Source organism: Strongylocentrotus purpuratus, unplaced genomic scaffold (assembly GCF_000002235.5).
Source record: "Strongylocentrotus purpuratus isolate Spur 01 unplaced genomic scaffold, Spur_5.0 spur5_scaffold_20, whole genome shotgun sequence".
Taxonomy (NCBI): domain Eukaryota; kingdom Metazoa; phylum Echinodermata; class Echinoidea; order Camarodonta; family Strongylocentrotidae; genus Strongylocentrotus; species Strongylocentrotus purpuratus.
The window spans coordinates 8866589-8890289 of NW_022145606.1; the positions used below are offsets into that span (position 1 = coordinate 8866589).

At 37.6% G+C, this 23701-nt stretch overlaps 1 protein-coding gene across 1 annotated transcript; it reads left to right on the top strand.

Moving 5' to 3' along the window:
* The first annotated feature begins 2277 nt into the window (after window positions 1-2277).
* On the top strand, window positions 2278-11755 carry LOC105447166. Its single transcript, XM_030992708.1, has 4 exons — window positions 2278-2340; window positions 4632-4789; window positions 9730-9874; window positions 11308-11755. Exons 1-4 carry the CDS (start codon window positions 2305-2307, stop codon window positions 11326-11328), a joined length of 360 nt encoding a protein of 119 aa, XP_030848568.1. The 5' UTR covers window positions 2278-2304; the 3' UTR covers window positions 11329-11755.
* Window positions 11756-23701: the final 11946 nt, after the last annotated feature.

The following is a 23701-nucleotide window of genomic DNA, read 5'->3' on the forward strand; positions in this document are numbered from 1 at the left end:
GCCGACAATCCCCGTCAATATTTGACACATTTAAATTAATACGCCACTTGTGATGGAGAATGAGCCTTGCCCTTGCCCTGGTGATCTTTTTTATTCATGATGAAAAATGTATTACAGTACCGTATGCCCTCCATGCTCTACACACAAAAAACACTTCATAAAAATATGAGACACCTCCTTACGTTTTCTAATAAGCAGTTCTGAATAATTTCCTCTGTTAGTGTCACTGATGTCCAGTCCGTTCACTTCCAGTTAGAGACAGTAACCAGTCAGCACAGATATTTTTTAAAATTTGTATTTTGATGATATTTATATGCTAGATTCGACTCGTACTGTACGTTTTGTAGTGATGAATACTTCTTTTTTAATAAATGATATTAAATGAACCTTGCTTTTATTTATTTTCAATAAAGGTATGTCCAACCAGGATACCATGCGGGCTGCTACAGGCACTTCTGCAACATTACAACAAACAAGTGAGCACAGATGAGATCAAGGCAAAGAAGGAACAATATTTAACTCATTGTATGTCACATTACTTGTAAATGTAAAGTTTTTTTTTAGGAAATTCAATGTAAAGACCTTTCTTGTGATGCTCTTTTTTGCCAATTTCCGCCAGATTCGATAAAGCAGATAACTTGTATCAAATGGTATTTGGACAAATGTATGAAATTACCTGCCGAAAATTTTAAAGAACATGATTTAGATATATTAGACTGAAGAAGAATAGCAGAGGCTGGGACCCTGTCATCCATGAATTTTTAAATTTTATTTACAATGTATATTTTATGTGTGTTTTTGCTAATACATACCGGTACATACATGTTGTAATGCTTTTTGAGCAATTGCTTGAAAGAATGTTTGTTATTGAAAATATTACTTGTAAATGTAAAGCCTTTTTTGGAAATTCAATGTAAAGACCTTTATTGCGATGCTCTATTTTGCCAATTTCCGCCAGATTCGATAAAGCAGATAACTTTTACTAAATGGCATTTGGACAAATGTATGAAATTACCTGCTGGAAATGTTAAAGAACATGATTTAGATAAACTGAAGAAGAATAGCAGAGGCTGCGACCCTGCCATCTATGAATATATAAAATAAAAAAATCTATAATGTATATTTTATGTGTATTTTTGCTAAAACATACATACATGTGATCGCTTGAAAGAATGTTTGTTATTGAAAATATTTTAATGTGAATTGACAATGTGTTGTATAACTGATGATGAATCATTTCTCTACATCAACACAAAGAGCAGTATCCATGTAGTCAAGCAGGCTTACAATTTTATTGACCATGTATTTTGAGAATGTGAGATAGTATTATGTCATATATTTCATGTGAAACCAGATTATAATTGGTCAAACATGCCTTACAAACTTTGTTTTAAATTGTGATTTATTTTATTTAAAGATATGCCATTCATGTGTAAATTTGCAATATTTGTTTGTTATATATTTGTAAAAATGCAAAAGAAAAAGAAAATCAAACAGAAATAAATAAATCAAATCAAATCAAATCAAATCAAATATATATTGAAGGGTATGACATAGAAAGAGATAGAGAGGTGGGAAAGAGTGAGGGGGGAGAGGGAATGGGAAAGAGAGAGTGGTTAAGGAAACAAGAGAAAGGGAGGGAATGGGATGAAGAGTGAGAGAGAGGGGGGGGGGTGAGGAAAGAGGAATAAAGAGACGAAGAGAGAGAGAGGGGAATGAGGAAAAATGGGTGGGGGGATGAGAGGGGATAAGGAGAGAAAGAGAGGGGGATTAGGAAAGAGAGAGAAGGGGAAGGAATGAGGAAAGAGGGAAAGGGGAATATTTTGAGTGCACTGCAGCTTTGCTCGATATCAATACAAGTCACTTTCACAGCATAATACACAAATGTCTCAGAATGGACCCAAGAGGGCGTTTGTCATATTTATTAAAAATTAATCTGGACATTATTAATTTGTGTGCAATTTTTTCTACTGACGAGTTGCACCATCATCTTCAGTATATTTTTCTACACATTAGAGGTTATTTTCAAGTAGATGCCGACCACGGGTCACAAAACACAGAAACTAAGGCACTTTTGAGGGTTCACCCGGCGGTCTATTGTGTTGAACGCGGTTTTCGTGATAATCTAACGCGTGTATATGTCAATGTATTTTCTTCGCTCATGCAGCTGTTCAATATTAGTGCTATATTTTCTTAAACCGGGGAGCTGAGGTTGCACGTTCGTATTTGTGATATTCATAAATCATAAAGGGGATATTCATAAATCATAAAGGGGGAGCCCCTCGATGCATTATCAAGAAGGTTATGGAGGGAGAACACAAAACAGCGACACCAGACGAAGTAAGTTGACATTATTGTTCTTCTGCTTTCGACATTTTGATATGCATGCACGTACCGGTAGATCCACCACAGGCCTGTAATGATGTTCGATATGGTAGGTGAACTCGATACAAGGGGCGATAGCTCAGCTGTTAAGCAGTTGTACATCTTGTAACCGGGAGGACTCGGGTTAAAAGCCAAGTAGATATGCGCTATAGTGGCATTTAGTAAGGAATTAATCTTCACTATCAAGTCTCTTTTGGACGGATGACTTACAGCCGCGTCGGTCCGTTGGTAGCTTAATTGCAGGCATACACATCCTTATTATAGTGGTCAAGTAAAACCAACCAACCATCATCCAACCGAACCAACAATAAGGAAGAAGAATGGAATTTAAAATAAAAAATAAATATAGACATTCCCCGCCCATAATTATATTTCACACTCTTTAATACTAGGGAGCATCCTTTCTTGTAAAAGTAATTGTATAAGGATCACTTAATTTTGGCGTCGATATCCATGCGAATAAAAAAGCCCACTCTCTTCTTCTTCTTCTTCTTCTTCCTCTGGTAATCTTCAAAGGGCTATGCAGCCTTTCACAAAGATGAATTACAGATTACAATTTTAGTAAGGGAGACGGATGATTTTGTGTAATGAATAAGGGCATTAGACGTTTGGAGGAGTAGTCACTGATTTTTTTTTCTGGACAGTCTCCGTGAGCTTCATTTGCTGGAAGGTTGTTTCATTCTTGGACAAAGTGTTGACAAATGCAACTTCTCTATGTAGCTTCTGGCCTAATTGGTGAATCTGAAAGGTCGTGACATGGTTCGTCCGTGTTCGTGATTAATTTTGTTTAAGGAAACTCACGCCCATGAGATTAATTCAAACTACTAGTTTGTAGGGGACTAAACATAACCACGAAGTGACCCCTTATTATCATTATACTTTATGATACAGGGGATTTTCATTAGTAGACCCATACAACAGTAATAAAGGAAAACAAAATTGTCGGACCCGCATAACAGTGGAGATGTCGTGGTATGGGGGTTCATTCCCTTCACTCTCACTCAACGGGTTGAGGGTTCGAGTCCCATTCCGGCTGGCACTTACGTCCTGATCAGCAAGACATTGTTACACATTATTTTGCCACTCCCCACCCTAATATGGGTTGTTGGTAAGAAGTCATTGTATAGTTTGCTCAGCATTGTGAGCGTCTGTAAAATGGCGCCTGGCTTGAATGCCAAGGAAGTGATAATGTGCTTATACACTGTGTGCGGGCAAGCCTGAATCCGATGAACGGGGTAATATTAATTCATTTGTAGGGCGCTTACAGACACCACCGATATATTGAGCACTTTATAAACCCTGAGTATTGCTCATATGTTGTTGTTAAGGGAATTCACGACCGCATTGTACCATGACCATACATGCGTGTCGAAAACCACCAAAAAAATTGTCAAATATCATGTGAGTGAATCGTTCAGGACGCGAATAATATACAGATAGTATATATCAATAGGCATTCATATTTCGCAGGTATTTGCGTAAAATCATGGAATTCACGGTGCACTGTCCGGGCTCAAAGGTCAATATGTGCTTTATTATACTGTCGTAGCTGGGTAGTGCAGTTTCATCGATTAAGAAAGTTTAGTTGAGAGTAAGTATGGTTACATTTTGAGGGCCCAGAAAAGAAAATGAAAACAGATTCCAATATTGAAAGCGGGGCTGCCAAGAAACACAGGGCTTGCGAGGGGTCGTAGACATTTAACATTCTCAGTTCAACCCCCCCCCCCCCCTCTCTTCCCCTCTCTTTCTTTCTACATCACATCCTCTCTCTCTCTCTCTCTCTGCATGAAGGAGTGAGCGTGCGTATGGGTGTTTAGGTCTAGTGGTCCCTCTCTCTTTCTCTCTGCACCCCACCCTCTCTCTTTCTTTCTGTGTCTGTCTATCTCCCATACCACCCCCCCCCCCTCTCTCTCTCTCTCTCTCTCTCTCTCTACATATATATCTTCATGAGGGAGTGCGTGTGCGTATGGGTGCTTAGGTTCCTCTATCCCTCTCTCCCTCTCTCTCTCTCTCTCTCTCTGCATGAGGGAGTGTGTGCGTGTGTATTGGTGCTCAGGTCTCTCTCTCACCCTCTCTCTCTCTGTACACCCCCTCCCCCCCCCCCTCTCTCTCTCTCTCCCTCTTGGAACTGAGACCAGACAACATCGGCTCATTATTAATACGAAATATATTATTATATAGTTACATATACACTACTCTCGATTTTTTGTAATGGTAATCATTTCTTCCTTCTCCGTTGCGTTAAGGTTGAGGTGACAACGAACGGCGTGGATACCGGAAAAGTGATCACCGCCCAACCTATTCCTGAAGACCCATCGGAGCATGAACCGGAAGTAGAAAAGAAACGAAGCAACATGGTTGGACGAGGGGAGTACGTGCATACCACAAAGGTCACATCGACGAGGTATTGTCATCTGGTCCAAACTAATATCAGTTTAGTCATCAGCTCGACCCATCCCATTTCGACTTTAGCTAGTGGATCCACAGTCCGACGAAGGCAAAGATGACAAAAATAAATACATAATGAAAATAGTTGTAAATGTATATCGCACCATTTCTATATAATTATTAAGTAGCTGACCCTTATGGAAATTGGTGCAAGCTTGCCGCGAGCTTGCAGTGCAAGCTTGCAGCAAGCTTGATCTGCGAGCTTGTTTCAAGCTCGCCCGTGAGCTTGTTTCAAGCTCGTTACTAGCTTGCAGGGTTCCAAAAATGCAAATGAGTTATATCTGTCAGCCAATCAAAACAGAGGAAATATATTTTCAGGTCTAACAATCTGCAAGCTTGCAAGCTTGCCTGCGAGCTTGTTGCAAGCTTGCATGTAAGCTTGCAGCAAGCTTGTTGCGAGCTTGCAAGCTTGCAGATTGTTAGATCTGAAAATATATTTCCTCTGTTTTGATTGGCTGACAGATAAACTCATTTGCATTTTTGGAACCCTGCAAGCTAGTAACGAGCTTGAAACAAGCTCGCGGCAAGCTTGAAACAAGCTCACACAGCAAGCTTGCTGATATCGAATAATATTTGCAGGTCTTAAAATCTGCAAGCTCCCAAGCTTGCCTGCGAGCTTGCATGTAAGCTTGCAGCAAGCTTGTTGCGAGCTTGCAAGCTTGCAGATTGTTAGATCTGAAAATATATTTCCTCTGTTTTGATTGGCTGACAGATAAACTCATTTGCATTTTTGGAACCCTGCAAGCTAGTAACGAGCTTGAAACAAGCTCGCGGCAAGCTTGAAACAAGCTCACACAGCAAGCTTGCAGATATTGAATTATATTTGCAGGTCTAAAAATCTGCAAGCTTGCGCAAGCTCCCAAGCTGGTAAAAAAAGAGAAGCGTGCAATCTTGCAGCGAGCTTGCATGCTTTTGCAAGCTTGCGTGGTAAAAAATCCAAATGGTACCCTCAGCCAATTACAAAATATGCAAGCTTGATGTTAGCTCGTCGCAAGCTTGCCGCAAGCTTGCTACAAATTTAATGGAATAATAGTAACAGTATGGACAATAACATTGACAGAGATCTACAAAAGATACATCATATATGTATCAACTGGTTTTAATGTTACCTGAGTTTTAAGTACATTTCAATGACATTGTAGTGCTGGAGCTAGACTTCTGAATACTTGTACATGTAATAACGACTGTCTGAAAACATTGACAAAATATTATTCACACTTTTGATATCTCTATAAAAAAAAATTCCCTCTCAAAAATGAAAGAAAATGAAAGGTATTGCCATGGCAAGTCTGGCACAAATTGAATACATAGAAGTGGAGAAAATTTGTTCCCGAAAGACCTGTGGGTGCCATCTTTTTTGGGGGAAAAAACACATAGATCTAGGTCTAGTCTAGTCTAGTCTACATAGTATAAAACCTATACCTTTTCACAATTGATTTAAAAACATACACGCACGCACGTCAACACAAATACACACACTCAGAGACACAAACGGGGTTGAACAAAATGCAGATAATTAATGGATTTTGTTGAATCATTTTTTTCTCTCCCACTTTACCTTTGTTACCTGTTTACCGCACACACACACACCCTTAGAATCAGGGTAAAAACTAAAACACACACACATATACAAACAAAGAGGTAGAGAGATAGACTGAGAAATTGCGTCCAGAGCCGTTTCAGATTATACTAGATCTAGAATTGGAAGTTATGGGCCTATAACTAGTCTAGACCTAGTCCTGGTCTAGACCTAGACCAGCTTAAACCAGAGACTATCGCCCACACTGACCCTGTCAAATTCAAAATTGCCCTGACGTCCCCACATCTACAAACTAATATACACCCTACCCGTTAAGTTAAAACTCAGACGAGTATCTTGGAGGACCAACCGAACAAGTACCAAGTAGACTAGGCTACCTACTAGTACTACCTAGTCTAGCTAGTTTAACTAACATTTTTTTGGTGATGTGGGACTGAGTCTGAGTTTTACATTATTTCATGAAAAATTATCAAATTATTACAATTTTCCTGTTTTATTTTCATTTTAATATTGCTTTCCAGAGATTTATATGTTAAATGTTGTTGTGAATTATTATAATGTAAGTGCAATATCTCACAAGTACTTACCATTTTGAAGTTGATTCACACTTGACCAGTTCACAAAATGTTCAACAAAACTTTGAACCAACCACAAAGAATGAATTACTTGGAATGGCCAATAGAGGGCGCGTGACATTTTTCTGATTAGGATCTTGTTGGCACTGGGAGTGTTATCTTTGGAAGTCAATAACTTTTTAGTAAGAGAAGTAATAAATATAAAATTTTCACAGTGTAATAAATGAATATAAATGCATTTTTTACAGTAATTCTTTAGGATTTTCATTGTTTCCTCTTTTTTTACAGATACGAACAAAAAGTGATAAATTATGATTTTAGTGAAAAAAGTCAAAAAATTACTTTTTAAACCCTAAAAAAGGTTCAAAATATCATCAAATATTATAAATATTCATATCATGTGATAGATAATTTCATTATCTTTCATTAGACACAATATTCATTAAAATTGAGGCTCTTTTTAACAAATGACATGTAAAAAACAACTGTTAGGCGAAATCAGGGTCAAATAAAGGTCATTGACCTCTGAAATCAGGCTCCACCACCCACAACACACAAGACATCACTTTTCAGACATGTCTTAGGATGTTTTATCCAAAAATTAAAACAAAACACTTGGTCTTTCTTGTCAATTAAAGAAATTCAAGCAGGCTATTGGACTATTAGTTTTGCTTTTGTTTAAGAATATAGTTTTTGAATCAAATCGTTTTCCGGCTAGATTTTAGCAAGGTTTGATTAAACGCTCATTTAAATTATATATTTCGTTTCAACCATTTTTGTTGACTCTTGCCTGGTCTCTCGTAAATCACAGTGAAAAAGGAAATCATTTTTAGAGTGTTGGATGGTGTACTTTTTTGTACAGTGAAAAGTGAGTCATGATGCGATATTTAATGTTTGTTTTATGATCATCCATCTTTAAACCTTTTTCAAAGGTATAATGCGCTATAAGAACTGTACTATTATTAGATCCCCTATTTTATACCTCATTAGCAAAGAATCAAAGGTTTTGAGATAATTATTGAACAATTTAATTGTGCATATAAACTTTTGTGCTGTATGTTTACAGTGACAATAATTTGGTCATAGATGGGGTTTGTCCATAGCAGTCTGACATAAGTTTGCGGCAAGCTTGGCAGGGCTTTAGATTGCACCCAGCAAGCTCCGCAAGCTTGCTGCAAGCTTGCAGGGCATACACTGTCGGCCTGCAAGATTGCCAGGGCTTTAGATTGCGCTCCTGCAAGCTTGCAGGGATATCCTCTTTGTCTGCAAGCTTGCAAGAGCTTTAGTTTGCGCCCCTGCAATGTCCGCAAGCTTGCTGCAAGCTTGCAGGGCATACACTGTCGGCCTGTAAGATTGCCAGGGCTTTAGATTGCGCCCCTGCAAGCTTGCAGGGATATCCTCTTTGTCTGCAAGCTTGCAAGAGCTTTAGTTTGCGCCCCTGCAATGTCCGCAAGTTTGCTGCAAGCTTGCAGGGCATACACTGTCGGCCTGTAAGATTGCCAGGGCTTTAGATTGCGCTCCTGCAAGCTTGCAGGGATATCCTCTTTGTCTGCAAGCTTGCAAGAGCTTTAGTTTGCGCCCCTGCAATGTCCGCAAGCTTGCTGCAAGCTAGCAGGGCATACACTGTCGGCCTGTAAGATTGCAAGGGCTTTAGATTGCACCCCTGCAAGCTTGCAGGGATATCTTCTTGGCCTGCAAGCTTGCAGCAAGCTTGCATGAATATCTCTCTTTGCCTGCAAGCTTGCAGCAAGATTGCTGTAAGATTGCGCGCAAGTTTTGCAAGCTTAAATTTGTAATGCAATCTTATTAAGCTTGCCGCAAGCTTCTAACAAGCTTGTAACAAGCTTGCCGCAAGCTTAAGTTTCTGTAAGGGGAACTGCACAAAGTACACAGGAAGAAAAGCAAATCCAGAAAGCAAAAATGCATCAATACAGAAAATTATAAAAAAATGTTCATAAATAGATATTGGCCTATAGATATATTAGGTAGATAAATGAATAATTGAATAAATTAATGAATGCATTGATAGCATGATCTTCTTCTTATTGTTTTTATTTGTTGTCATCTTCTTTCTTCTGATTGCAAAATCGACAGGACCCTGTTTCATGAAACTCCTCATCAATGACAAATGCTAAAAATCTATGAGAAAATTGCTCTCAGCCAATCAAATGCAATCATTTTGGTAACTTATTACAATAACTGCAACTTGTTCCTGGTAACGGGTATTGTGAAAGAGGGCCCGTGAGGACCAAGTTTCATCCGAACCGGCTCTAGAAGGGGTTCGTTGTTAGGTCCTACAAAAAGATATGAGAAAATAATAATAAGAGAAAGAAAATATTATTTTGACGTGCAATTTAAACGTTTTTGATAGGGTTTGCAATTAATGGAGGCCTGTGGTCCTTGGCAATCCCTCCATATTCGAATTTGTTTGTGTTTTATACTAGTCATTTTCTCTTTCAATTTATTATATTATTGCCATTGTGACTATTCCTTTTAATTCAAAGGTGAACAAAATGTATGAATTGAATTGAATTGAAACGTTTATATGTATATTTTCCAAATCCGCAGTACACAGTAATATAGGCCTGTTGTCTTTGCAAATCCCACCATATATTTATTTTTTATTTTTATTTAATTCTTTTTAAATTTCAAACACTTGATATTTTCTCTTTCAATCTAGTATGTTATTGTCATTGTGATTATTCCTTTCAATTCAAATGTAAAAATAATATGAACTTAATTAAATTAAAACATTTATTTATTTATTTTCCCAATCTGCAGCACACATAGGTGGGATGACCGCTGTGCGAGTTGTAACTGTGGTACCGGTGGTGATGCACAATGTTGTGAGATTCTGTTTGCATGTTTGCTCTGCCATTGTATCTTCGGAGGAGGGCAAGGCGATGGTTGCGACGAGTGTCAGTCGGTAAGAACACACTTTGGATTATAAAGTGTAGGCCTACTCCATCGACTTAAAAATTACATGTGCATCTAGGTAGAACATAAACTCCTAAAATAAGTTCTCCAATTCAAGTTTGAGCGTAGATATCTCTCGTTTCACTACTCTCTTAAAAAAGAGAGTTAATTTTCACTCTCTTTTCACTTTCTTGGGAGTGACGTCCGTGATCACTTGTTTAGGAGTGAAAATCGATTGATTTTAGAGTGCTCTCTAAGAAGAAAAGAGTGAATGTTTACTCTATTTTCACTACATTTTCACTCTCCAGAGGAGTGACGTCCGTGATCACTCGATTTTTGTTAGAGAGTACATTATCCCACTTGACGTTAATGATGAAGTTAAAGGGCCTGTTTATTCTCATTTGTAATGACGCCCCATTTGTGATAATTATGTTATCATGAAATGTCAGTATACCCGGAGATTTGGAATTTCCTGTATTATAGGGCCAAGTCAAAAGTGAGATGTTGCAAAATGCATTGATATATTCAGAAGTGACTGCCTCAACATTTTAATCAAAACACAATCCATGATAACTTTACCTGGCATTATAGAAATAAAGAGTAAATTAAAGGTATAGTACTATCTCCTATTTGCAGGCCAAACAAATGAAAAAGTTAAATTCCAACGGTACTTGAAAGATGATACTAATTCAAAACTTCCCTCAAAACGACCAATGGTTGTCTTATCGACTTTAGTGATTGCAATCATTTTAGAAATAGTCTGATTTTTAAATCCTTGTGACGAAAGGTCGTACGTTTTGTGCTGCGCAAAGGTTCAACCAGTGTAATGTTGGCCATTACAAGAAGTGGTTTATTGAGTTGAACAAAATGCTCATGAATCTTTACAGCTCACTCTATGTAGTCCAAAGAAGAAAAAAAAGTCAGTCAGTCGCTCAATAGTTCTGAGAGCGAAGTCTAGAAAATAACGGGTTTCCTTGCATAATTTGAATAATAGGACACTACTAACGTTTATATTTCACAGATAGGATACACGTTACATTACATATTCATAATTCCTGCAAAGATCTGCAGAAGATGATGTTGGCTGCAAAGAGACATAGTACCTTTAAAGGAGTATGAAGAAAATAAACGATCACACAAAACCCTAAGGCACGCGTGTGCATAAAGTATTCAACTCAACAATGCGATCAATGTGAATGTATTTCAATAGCAATATCTCTTTGTAGTAGAAATTTTTGAAGCCCATATAGTTTGAATACAGTATAAATACATTGAACCATCTCTGTCTGTCTGTCTCTCTCTCTCTCTCCATCCTTATCTCTCTCTCTCCCCCTCTCTTTTCTCCCTTCCTCTTTCTCTCTCTCTCTCTCTCTCTCACTCCCTCCCTCCCCCCCCCCCCTCTCTCTCTCCCTCTCTCTCTCTCTATGTTTCTCACCCCTACAGGCATGTGAGCTATTGTCATGATTGTGGTGGAGACTGTGGGAACTGCGATTGTGATTTTAACTAACTTCGGCCCGGCTGCTAAGAGACTACGAAAGACTGTAGAAATGGGCCAAATGGAACAGTGGGCGGGTTGGGTAGCTGCAGTTTGGAGATAGAGACATACAAACAGATGGTACAGGGAAGACGGGAAGAGAGCCTGGTATATAAAGAAAGACAGAGAGACAGTGACACACAGACAGACCAGAAGAGGGAGAAAGGGGAGATGGAGAAAAATAAAGCGGGGGAGAAGGGAGCTGAAAACAACAACATTTGTAATATTGTATTTTTTTTTAATGAAAAAGATTTGACTCTGTTGTAAATAAAAGGCAGTCATTTCGGGCAGCGAGTAAATCATTCTTTACATGGTGTATATATTATGTTACAAATTAAAATCAATCTGATATCTCTATTTTTTAATTTGTTTATCTTATCTTTATGAAAAAAAACAAAATTAAGTTTTCCCTAACGTTCGTTGTGTTTATTTAATAATACAAATTTATGATAGTTTTATCTGTTATCTATTAAGTTTCATCTATTATAGGGTTCCACTCTATTGAGCATGGAAAGCCTGGCAAATAGTTTTCTTCATAAATAATTTACATGACCAGACCATCTTCAATTTTCATCAATGAGAATAATAGGGTGTTTTAATACGACCCTTGCATTGTTCGATCCATGTATTTTCATATAATCATTTTAAAGAACACTTTCAATCTTTGTTTACTTCTAATAATCATGAACTTGATCGTTGTTGAGAACAACGACCCCTGCGATCCCTGCACCTATTTCCTAATAGTTGCCCTTGTTTCTGGAGTTATATGCAGACGTTGAAATGTATAATTCGTTTCAAGTAGAAATATAATTAGACAGCGCCATGGGAATGAGATGACAAACTAGTTGTATCAACATTTAGAGACAGCTTACATTTCATCCATCTACCTATATCATTAACATCACTCTGAATTTGTGCCTGTACATCGGAAATAGTGGGTCAACTGACAATATACACCGTATCATCAGCGTACATTTCTAATCGTCCATGTTTCAAAACATGCAACATATCATAAATATGTAAATAAAAAGAAACAACGGACCCAAAATGCACCCTTGCGGAACTCCAATAGAAATATATATTTCGTATTTTTTAATGCTACGTTTGTCATATAATCCTCTATAAACCAAAGCTAGTTTGAAATGAGAAAGTGTGACAGAGCAACATTTTGGGAGAGGGGGAAAAACACAACACAGTATTACAGAGAGAGAATTATGTTGAAGGAAATCTCTTCCTTAAGACTAGTTGTAAATAAGTCATACAAAAAAAAAGTAAAAAGAAGAAAAGAAAATCAATATAAATGAAAAATTTGGAGTCTTATATACATTACGTACTAATAACAGGCACTATCATTTCCACTTAAGTACTAACATTTTGCTTCTTTTTGAAATAGAGTTAAATTTTCAAGGTACTAATTATAAGTTTAGCACGGTGGTGAAAAATTATTTTGCTTATATTTTCATTAGAATGTTCAACGCTAAAATAGCTATTCAATGTTCAGTGAACTAATTTAAGCATTCTAATCTTCTTGCTGCCCTCTTTCTGTTTTCTCTCTCTCTCACTCACTCTCTCACTCTCTCACTCACTCTCTTTCTCTCTCTTTCTCTCTCTCTCTTTCTCTCTTTCTCTCTCTCTCTCTCTCTCCCCTCTCTTCCTATCTCTCTCTCATGCTCCCCTTCTCCTCTATTTCTTTCCTTTTTTATCCTCCCTTTTTTATAGGACTGTTATTAAAGGGCCCATGACATCGAAATACAAGTGTATTCCTGTTTGTGTACAGTCCTGCATACATCTCGTATTTTGATATGTAAACTTCTGAATTTGTTTCATAGATTTTTAAATATTTTTTTAATATTTGTTTTTCAAACTTGCTAAGCTCCACCCAAAAAAATTCCAGATCTCATTCCCCTTATGACATCATCTGTCAGTCATCAATGAGCTAACTTGAGAAAGTGGCATGTACCCACCTGTTACGATACCGCAAGCGATAGCAACATATAAGTTGATATGTCAGATATGTCAGACTAAACTAATATTCTAGAATAGACAATCGTATGTAATTTCCCCCAGCTTAGCACACATTCATAATAGAATTGCATGCTTCCATACATATGTACAATACATCATCATTGCCTTTCTCTTCATGGTGATGCTACAGCATGTCTGACATAGCAACGTGTATGTTGCTATTGTATTTCGTATTGTAACAGGTGGTTGACTTCGGCAAAGATACATACCACTTTCTCAAGTTAGCTCATTGATGACTGACAGAATGATGTCACAAGGGGAATGAGATCTGGAGGTTTTCGGGGTGGAGCTTAGCAAGTTTGAAAAACAAATATTTCAACAACAAAAATCAAAAATCTATGAAACAAATTCAGAAGTTTACATATCAAATTATGAGATGCATGCAGCACTGCACATCAACATGAATACACTTTTATTTCGATGTCATGGGCCCTTTAACATTGTAATTAGGAAGCCTAAGAAACTATTACCGTAAACTTGAAAATGTTTGTTCGGCATGTGTGAGCGTGTGCGTGTGTGTATGTGTGTATGACGTCACAGCAATAATAATACATAGAGGTTTTTTTTTCTTCTCTGTATATAAAACATTGAACAACTGAAGAGTTTTATTTGGGTTTTTATATGAAAATATTAAAAGGAATTTGAATACAAACAAGCATGCGTTGTGTCCCAGAGTTTTATTAAGTCCTGTATCGTGCTGTAATACCTTTTAAGCAATGCATCGATGACGTTAATGTTGATGAATATTTGTCCCTGTGTATCATAATGATAATCAAAAATGTGTACAATCCTGCTACGTACCGGATGAGTTCAACAATTATGTACGGAACGAATATTCACAGGAATAAAACTTTGCTAAACAAATTTTTATGCATTTATACATAATTGTACCCGAAGTCTTTGTCGTCATTTTGAAGTAAATAATTTTCTTATTTTGTTTAAACTATTCAAACATCCGTGGATGGGACTACGGAAACCTGGTTAATCAAAATTTTACTTCTATACCCTGAACAATTTGAATATTATGCATTTGTAAATATATAAATTGGTCGACCAAACGAGGCGGAGATGTATACTTTAAACGACGCTCTGATATTAATGTAAACAACCCACATATGGAAAGCATTTTGATTACAGTTATAAAAATGAAATGGTTAATCAAAAATTAACCACAAATTAATTAACCCTGAGCAATTTGAACATTATGGATTTGTAAATATGAATCGGTCGACCAAACGAGGTGGAGATTAATACTTTAAATGACGCTTTGATCTTCATGGTAACACCCAATATTGAAAGCATTTTGATTGAAATTATAAATATTGATTCACATCTTTATTTTGGCTTGTCACTTCCAGAGTCTTCGGTTGTATGCTGCCATGCAATGGAATGAAATAAATGGATGAATGAAAAGGAAAACAAAAGAAATCTGATGGGTCATTACCCCCCCCCCCCCCCAAAAAAAAAAAAAAAAATGAATATTGACATAGTTACGGCTTCCTGGTTCAAGTGCAATGACGCTATATATATATATATATATATATATATATATATATATATAAATGTATATTTATATGGGAAGTATGAGTATAATTATATTGCACATCTTGTGTAGTGTGTATGGAGGTGCGCTCTGGGGAATACTTAGCAGTTACAATGAGTAGAGAGGATGATGGTGGAATTCTATGGTGGCCCTGAAGGGACATCGCGAATAGACTAAATCGTGAAAAATATGCGATAAAATTCACGATATCGTCAATTTTATCGCATATTTTTCACGAAGAAATTCACGAAATTGACGATATCGTGAACTTTATCGTGAACTTTTCACGATGAAATTGACGATATCGTGAATTTTATCGTGAAAAGTTCACGATATAAAGTTCACGATATCGTCAATTTTATCGTGTACTCTATCGTGTACTCTATCGTGTACTCTCCTGACGGGCGCTTCGTAAACAAAACCAGCCCTAGCTGGGGGAGACAGAGAGAAGGAAAAAAGGGAAAGGGAAAGAGAAGATAAAAGGAAAGAAAGAATAAGAAGAAGAAAAGAGGGAAACGGGGGGGGGGCGAAGGGCTCTTGCCTCCTCCTCACTCCCCCCCCCCCCGCCAAAAAATAAATAAGAGAGAGAGAGAGAGAGAGAGAGAGAAGGGAAAGGGAAAGAAAGAAGAGGAATAAGAGGGAAACAGGGGAAGGGCGAAGGGCTCTTGCCTCCTCCCCCCCCCCCCCGCCAAAAATAAATAAGAGAGAGAAGGGAAAGGGAAAGAAAATATGAAAGGAAAGAAAGAAGAGGAATAAGAAGGAAAGAGGGAAACGGGGGAAGGGCGAAGGGCTCTTGCCTCCTCCCTCCCCACCCCCCGCCAAAAAAATAAATAAGAGATAGAGAGAGAAGGGAAAGGGAAAGGGAAAGAGAAGATAAAAGGAAAGAAAGAATTAGAGGAAGAAGGAAAGAGGGAAACGGGGGAAGGGCGAAAGGCTCTTACCTCCCCCCCCCCCCCCCCCCGCCAAAAAATAAATAAGAGAGAGAGAGAGAGAGAGAGAGAGAAGGGAAAGGGAAAGAAAGAAGAGGAATAAGAGGGAAACAGGGGAAGGGCGAAGGGCTCTTGCCTCCTCCCCCCCCCCCCCCCGCCAAAAATAAATAAGAGAGAGAAGGGAAAGGGAAAGAAAATATAAAAGGAAAGAAAGAAGAGGAATAAGAAGGAAAGAGGGAATCGGGGGAAGGGCGAAAGGCTCTTACCTCCCCCTCCCCCCTCCCGCCATAAAGGGAAAGAGAAGGGAGAGGGAAAGAAAATATAAAAGGAAAGAAAGAAGAGGAAAAAGAATAAGAAAAGAGGGAAACAGGGGCGAAGGGCTCTTGCCTCCTTTCTTTTCTTTCTTTTCCTTTCTTTCCTATTCTCCCTCTTTTTCGTTTTTCTCTTTCTTTCTTCTCTTTCCCTTTCCTTCTCTCTCTCTCTCTTATTTATTTTTTGGCGGGGGGCGGGGGGACGAGGCAAAAGCCCTTTGCCCCCGTTTTCCTCTTTTCTTCTTCTTCCTCTTCTTTCTTTCCTTTTATCTTCTCTTTCCCTTTCCCTTTCCCTTCTCTCTCTCTCTCTCTGATTTATTTTTTGGCAGGGGGGAGGGGGGGGCAAGAGTCCTTCGCCCTTCCCCCGTTTTTCTCTTTTCTTCTTCTTCCTCTTCTTTCTTTCCTTTTATCTTCTCTTTCCCTTTCCCTTTCCCTTCTCTCTCTCTCTCTCTGATTTATTTTTTGGCGGGGAGGGGGGGGGGGGGAGTGAGGAGGAGGCAAGAGCCCTTCGCCCCCACCCCCCGTTTCCCTCTTTTCTTCTTATTATTCTTTCTTTCCTTTTATCTTCTCTTTCCCTTTCCCTTTTTTCCTTCTCTCTGTCTCCCCCAGCTAGGGCTGGTTTTGTTTACGAAGCGCCCGTCAGGAGAGTACACGATAGAGTACACGATAAAATTGACGATATCGTGAACTTTATATCGTGAACTTTTCACGATAAAATTCACGATATCGTCAATTTCATCGTGAAAAGTTCACGATAAAGTTCACGATATCGTCAATTTCGTGAATTTCTTCGTGAAAAATATGCGATAAAATTGACGATATCGTGAATTTTATCGCCAATTTTTCACGATTTAGTCTATTCGCGATGTCCCTTCAGGGCCACCATAGAATTCAGCTCGATCAGGTAAATATCATGAGTCTACTAGATATTTTTCACTATGTACAGGTGCATGTGAGTTCGTTATGGTCGATGCAGCGCATTGAGGGTATTCACTATGGTGCAGTATAACTCACAAGGTGTAGCCGCGTGTATTTGTGTGCCATTGTGAATACCCGAATAGCGGTGCATCGCCATTACATAACGTCACGAACAACATAACGTCACGAACGAGAACCATTACATAACGTCACGAACAACATAACGTCACGAACGAGAACCTGTGTATTATGAAATGAATCGACAAGCAAGGCAATATCAAACACTGTTAATCTGCAACCTTTATAAGAAATAACGTGTGCACACAGTACAGACGATCGGGGCAGCAATGGCCTAGCTCGTAAACAGACTGTGCATGCATTGCAATGCGCATTGCATTGATAACGTGCGCACACGCGATGCGAGAGCAATGACCTTGTTATGGAGCTTTCACATAATACACTCCTGGGCCCGTACGGCGAGTAAAAACAGACATTTTGGGAATTTTCGGGCTGCCGTAAAGTTCTTACGGGCGCCGGGACATTTTGTTTTAAAGCCCTACGGGCGCAGTGGTGCTGAGTTGGCTGCTCCCAAATCTCCTGGCGTTTTTTAATCTGACCGTAAAGGGCTCGTATAGCACCTTACGGTGCGGTGTTGCCCTGTGCATGAAGTTTACGACACTGTCTATAAATAACATCACACAGATCAGTAAAAAAAAAAAAAAAAAAAAAAGATGATCTAGGTACTTAGCCTCTTTAAAAACATCAAGTTTAGCAACACACAAACAAAAATCTGGAAAAACCAACTAACAATGTTATTTACAATTCACAATCTTAACGTGACTCTTTTCGCATTACATTTAACATCGTTGTCTATACCTGTGAACAAACATTTAGCAAGCTCTGTGAACCTGCAGTTGATGGACTAAAAAAAACAAGATCATCAACATACATTAAATGATTAACTGTGGTACTACCACAAAAAAAAGCGAGTAGCACAGTAATAACTATAACAGACGATTGGCAACTTACTTTAAACAAAGGTGCCCTATAGATTATTATATACCTCACTTAAGAAATCCAGCAATCTGATTGGTCGAAATTGCATTCATAAACTTTAACTATTTCTGTAGAATTCCCAGTAACCATGGTTAAAACAGTTCTAAAATCCCAGTAACCATGGTTACCGGGAAAATAGTTCAGTCTCCATGGTTACCCCATAGGTTTACATGTTAAAAAATGGTTTGAGCGATCGAGGATACCGTACGTGTGCGAAGAATTGGTCGGTATTTTCATACAAGACAAGACAATTCCAAACAAGACACATATGGCTCCGTTTAGTCTCATTTCACAACGCCCCCTATAGTCAGAGCATGATCAGAGTCAGCAGCCTAATATGTTAGCCTATGGACGTTTTTTTGTTAAAAATCGTTAAAAATTCATTTTTTGTTTAAACGAAAAGCACATCCACCCCGACGTACGTTATCACTAGCTCTTTCATTGGAGCCCTCATGTCTCATTGACTTTTGAAAGTTCACCCACCGTAATTTTTCAAAATAGGTTGCAAGCTCGTCATTGCCTATAATACACATGTGAAACAAGTCTAACTTTGGACTCAGTTTACCAAGCGATTTGAAGATTATAGGTCGAGCACACGAAACATAAAAAGCATGAATTATCATAGATCACTTCTGCCTATTTATTATGTCCATTTCATCCAACCCCCACCGTAATTTGAAAGTCGCTATGCAGTCTACGTGCATTGCGCGACCATGCAAAAAAAGTCAAGTTTTTTTTTTCAATTCGAGATTCAAACCTTTATCTGTTGTGATCCTGAAGGTGATACTCAATAAGTGAGGTGTCATATGAAAGCGCAGGTTCTTCTCCATATTACCCACAGGGCCGGCCCACCCCCAAAATTGCAAAAATATCTGGCTTAGACTAGAATCTAGATCTAGTCTACTCTCAAAGATACACTCATAAAAAACAACTGTGCAGATAAACTAGAAATGGCCAATGTGGTGTCATTAGTTGACTTTTTTGTTTTCGGCATATAAAAGTATTAATGACTGCTTTAATATTCGAGAAATAGTTGTTTTTATACGCTCTCGGGAAGGTTACAATTGGGCTATTAGCACAATTCTAACCTTCCCTTGAGCGTATAAAAACAACTATTTCTCTCAAAGCAGTCATTAATACTATACTATTAAACACCTTTCCTTCAAAGACTCTACAGATGGGGAATGACGGATATTAATTGGCAGGCGCGAATCCAGGATTTTTGTTTTGCTCCCGAAAATGTGTTAATCGCGCCGGCCGAAAAGTCACTCAGGGGGGGGGGGGGGGGGGGAAGAGGTGGGGGGGGGGGGGGGGGGGGGGGGGTAGTGAGCACATTTTTTTTCGCCCTCGAAAAATTGATAATTTGCACCCCCCGGCCCCCCCCCCCCCCCTTTTTTTTTTTGGAATTTGTTTTCCCCTTCCACAGGGTTCTTTATTTTTAAAACAAGTTCCATCATAAATACAGTATATCCATATATCATATACAAATAATTAAAGAAAAAAAATCCATACATAATGGCTTAACACATATAATAATCATCACGGCCGAAAACTGTTGTGGCAGATAAAAACAAACATTTATGACAAAATCAGTACTTTAAATATACAATTAAAAAAAAACCAAACATAAAATACATGATCATGTTTATGTTAGCACATTTCCAACACTATCAAAACATTTTCTAAAGTGAAACCATTTCTTTTTCAATTTATTCTCTCTGAGATTTGTTTGGTATATATATATTTTTCCATTTCATAATAACGTTTTACAGCTGATAAAATGATATCAAATGATGGTAGTTGATTTCGTATTTTAGCTGAAAATATTTCTTGTCTTACAACCATCAGAACACAGTTGAGTGCATTATTATTGCTACCGCAAAATCCAAACAATTTATTTTGATTTGTAAGTTTGATCCTTTCCCCCGTATTTCGAAATATCCAGAACTCTAACTTCGACCATACTTCATTAGGATAGTTACAAAAGCAAAAAACATGTATGATAGTTTCATCACTGTTACTACAAAAAGTACACTTCTTGTCAGCCACTACACCAAATCTTAACAAACTGTCCTTCATATATAATATTCTATTTAAAATCTTGATTTGAAACCACTTCATGTTGATATCTATTGTTGACTGAAATGGAATTTGACAGTACGAACCCCAAAGTACATCTTGAAAATCTAAAAAACTTTTCCACTTTGTAAGGGCTTTACATTCTTTTACTTTGTTTTTTAGCAAAGACTGATAAATATGTGAACAACCAACATTTGTTTTCACCACAAGGTGCACGGCTTCGGGAATGATAGGTTCTAAGGCCTTACTAAGAGCTACATGTGTAGTCATTTTAAAACCTGACCGAATTGCATTACAAAGACCATAGTACTGGAGGAAATTTGTTTGTATGTCAAATATCCGCTGAAACTCAAAATATGAAAAAAAAGAACCATCTATTTTTAGGATGTCGTTCACAAAACGTATTCCTCGTAAATTCCAAGCCCCAAAATATACCACTTTGTCATTCATTTTAATGTGGGGGTTATTCCAGAGAGGTTGACTTGCACTGTCGTCAATAAGAAGTTCGACCAAGTCTGAAAAGTACCTCTTTCCAAAATGGACTTGGAGTCAAGTCTGCTAATTTTCTAAAATAATGTGAGCCCATAAACAGGTGAAAAAATAGGTTTGGGGCAAGAATGAATTGAACATGTGAAAAGTGAAACTTCCTATCTGAAAATCAGTTACAAATCTTCTAATCCATGATATTTTCAGGGATTTAGCATGAATGTAAATATCAATCATCTTAACCCCACCTTTATTATACATTTGACACATTTGTTCTCTATTGATTTTATCAGGTTTGTTACCCCATATAAATGCATAAAAAGAACGATTTAAATCTTTCATAATTTGCGAATTCGGTTCTGGAAGTGAAAGGAATAAATAGTTCAATTTTGGAACCAACAAAGATTTGACTACAGTTATTCTTCCGAGAACAGTTAAGGTTCGTTTAGACCATGAAATAATTAGGCGTTTTATATCTTTAATTTTTTCAGTATAATTATGATTTACAATCTCTACTAAGTTAACCGAAAAATCTATTCCTAAGTATCTCGAATAACCTTCTGATACCCAATTTAATTTGTGCTCTGGCATTAGCTGTTTTTTGCAGGCTCTATTTTTCCCAATCCATATCACATGAGTTTTTGTAATATTGATCTTTAGGTTTGACATTTCTTCAAAATCACCCAATATTTTCAGTGAGCTCTGTAAATCTTCTTTTGTACCGTTAAGTGTCAAAATGGTGTCATCTGCGTATTGTTGTGGTTAACTATTTTTCCCCTGTAGATGCAAGCCAATTAAATCATTGGAATGTCTAATCAAAATTCCTAATATTTCGCTAACAAGTAAAAACAGGTATGGAGATAATGGGTCTCCTTGACGACACCCTTGTCCTATAATAAATCTTTCTGTACAAAAAAACATTTACTGTGACACAAGAAGAAGCATTTTGATAAAAATAGATGAATCCATTTTTTTTCAGCGATGGCCAAAAATGAAAAAAGTCAAGGAAAATTGATTAGAAACTTGTATATACAATCGAAGGCCTTTTCAAAATCAATCATCAACAACATGCCTGGAATGTCATTAAGTTCGGTATATAATAATATATTATAAAGTAAACGAATATTTTCTCCGATAAAACGGCCTTTCAAAAATCCTTTTTGATTCTCATGTATCAAGTGGGGCAATATTTGCTTTAATCGATTAGCTATGCACCCAGATGCTATTTTGTATATAACATTTAAAAGTGAAATAGGACGCCAATTCTTTAATAAATCTCGAGGCTTGTTTCCTATAGGAATTAAAGTGATTATTCCTCATTTTTGTGATTGCGACAAGTCTCCTGTAAAATAAGCAAAGTTCAAAGATCTGATCATATACGTTTTAAGATATTGCCAAAAGAAACGAAAAAATTCAACGGTGAAGCCATCTTGCCCAGGGGATTTATTATTTTTCATACTTTTTAGCATTAAACAAACCTCACTTTCAGTCAAAGGAGCCTCTAATAATTTGGATAATTCTGGAGTTAACTTAGGAATATCTGGATAGTTTAATAATGTGTCATATCTACCTCTTCAGTGTCTTTCCTCTTATATAAGTTTGAATAACATTTAAAGATTTCGTTTGATATACCATCTTGTCCACTAATAACATCTCCATTTTCTGTTGACAATTGCCACATTTCTTTATTTACTTTATTCTGTTTTTCCAAGTTTAAAAAATATTTTGATGGCCTTTCTCCTAGCTCCATCCATTTGATTCTAGATCTCATGATAATTCCATCATTTACTTTTAGGCGATAGGTTTCAAGTTGTGACTTTTTGTCATTTAATTCTTTTAGTAATGCGGTCTTATCATTCGATGTCACGAGTCTTTGTTCCAGTACTTCGATATTTCTTTCCAGTTCCTTTTCCCGACTAATGTTTTGATATAGATTCACCCCGCAATATATAGATTCACCCCCACCCTTGCCCTTGAGCGCCATCCCCCCCAAAAAAGGCTAAAAATCACGTGTTGTTACACGTTTTTTCCCAGAGAGACCCCCCCCCCCCCTGGATCCGCCACTGTTAATTAGTTTAGGGGCTGCAACAGCAAAAGCACGATCACCGTAACGGGTATTGGTATACCAGGGGCGTATTGGAAATTAGTATTGCCCGTATAATAAACGTGAATAATGTGAAGATCGTTTAAAATATCGTGGATATGCTGCTTCTCAAAATGATGATCATTGTTGTTTTAATTATTCATTGTCTGTACTTTACATTTCTCCAGGTGAATGTACAACATGACGCCGTTACTGCACCACCCATGCTGGCCTCAGAAATAGATACTGCCGAGGAAGAAGAAGAAGAGAAGGAAAAGAAGAGAAGAGAAGAAGAGAGGAGGTGCGTATACAATTAGAAGAAAGTGATCATATAAAAAATAAAAAAAATCGTGTATTGCAAGGGTTATTGATTTGATTTGATTTTCTTCTGCATTCATATAAATACACAGTTTTTCGATAAAAATGTTAATATACAGAAGGGTCATCATATCATAGGTCTAGTTTAATGTTACTCTGTTCTTATTACGAAAATCATTATTTATCACTATTTTCTCCCCTTGCATGATCCGCCCTCTACGTCTGGATCGTGTGCGCTTTGAACATGTGGGGGAAATTGCTGCCTTTCTGCAGGAAAAGGGGAGAAGAAAATCATCAATGGATTTGTCGTGGGCCATGTGAGGTAAATTGTATACAAATATTGCGTGCGAATGAGTCCCAGGAGTGTCAATCCATATTCCGGACTGTTGATCTCAGGCTACACTCCCTTAAAGTCTTTTAGTATGCCTACTACTATTCTCAATAGTATTATTATTATTATTATTATTATTATTATAATGATGATAATTATTAACATCATCATACATGTTTATTTAATCTATCTATTTATTCATTTTTCTCGTTCTGTATTTCCTT

Coding starts and splice junctions, on each gene's coding strand:
- LOC105447166 (XM_030992708.1), top strand. CDS start 2,305: ATGGAGGGAGAACACAAAACAGCGACACCAGACGAA. Junction 4,790..9,729: donor ACAAAGGTCACATCGACGAG/GTATTGTCATCT, acceptor CCCAATCTGCAG/CACACATAGGTGGGATGACC. Junction 9,875..11,307: donor GTTGCGACGAGTGTCAGTCG/GTAAGAACACAC, acceptor TCACCCCTACAG/GCATGTGAGCTATTGTCATG.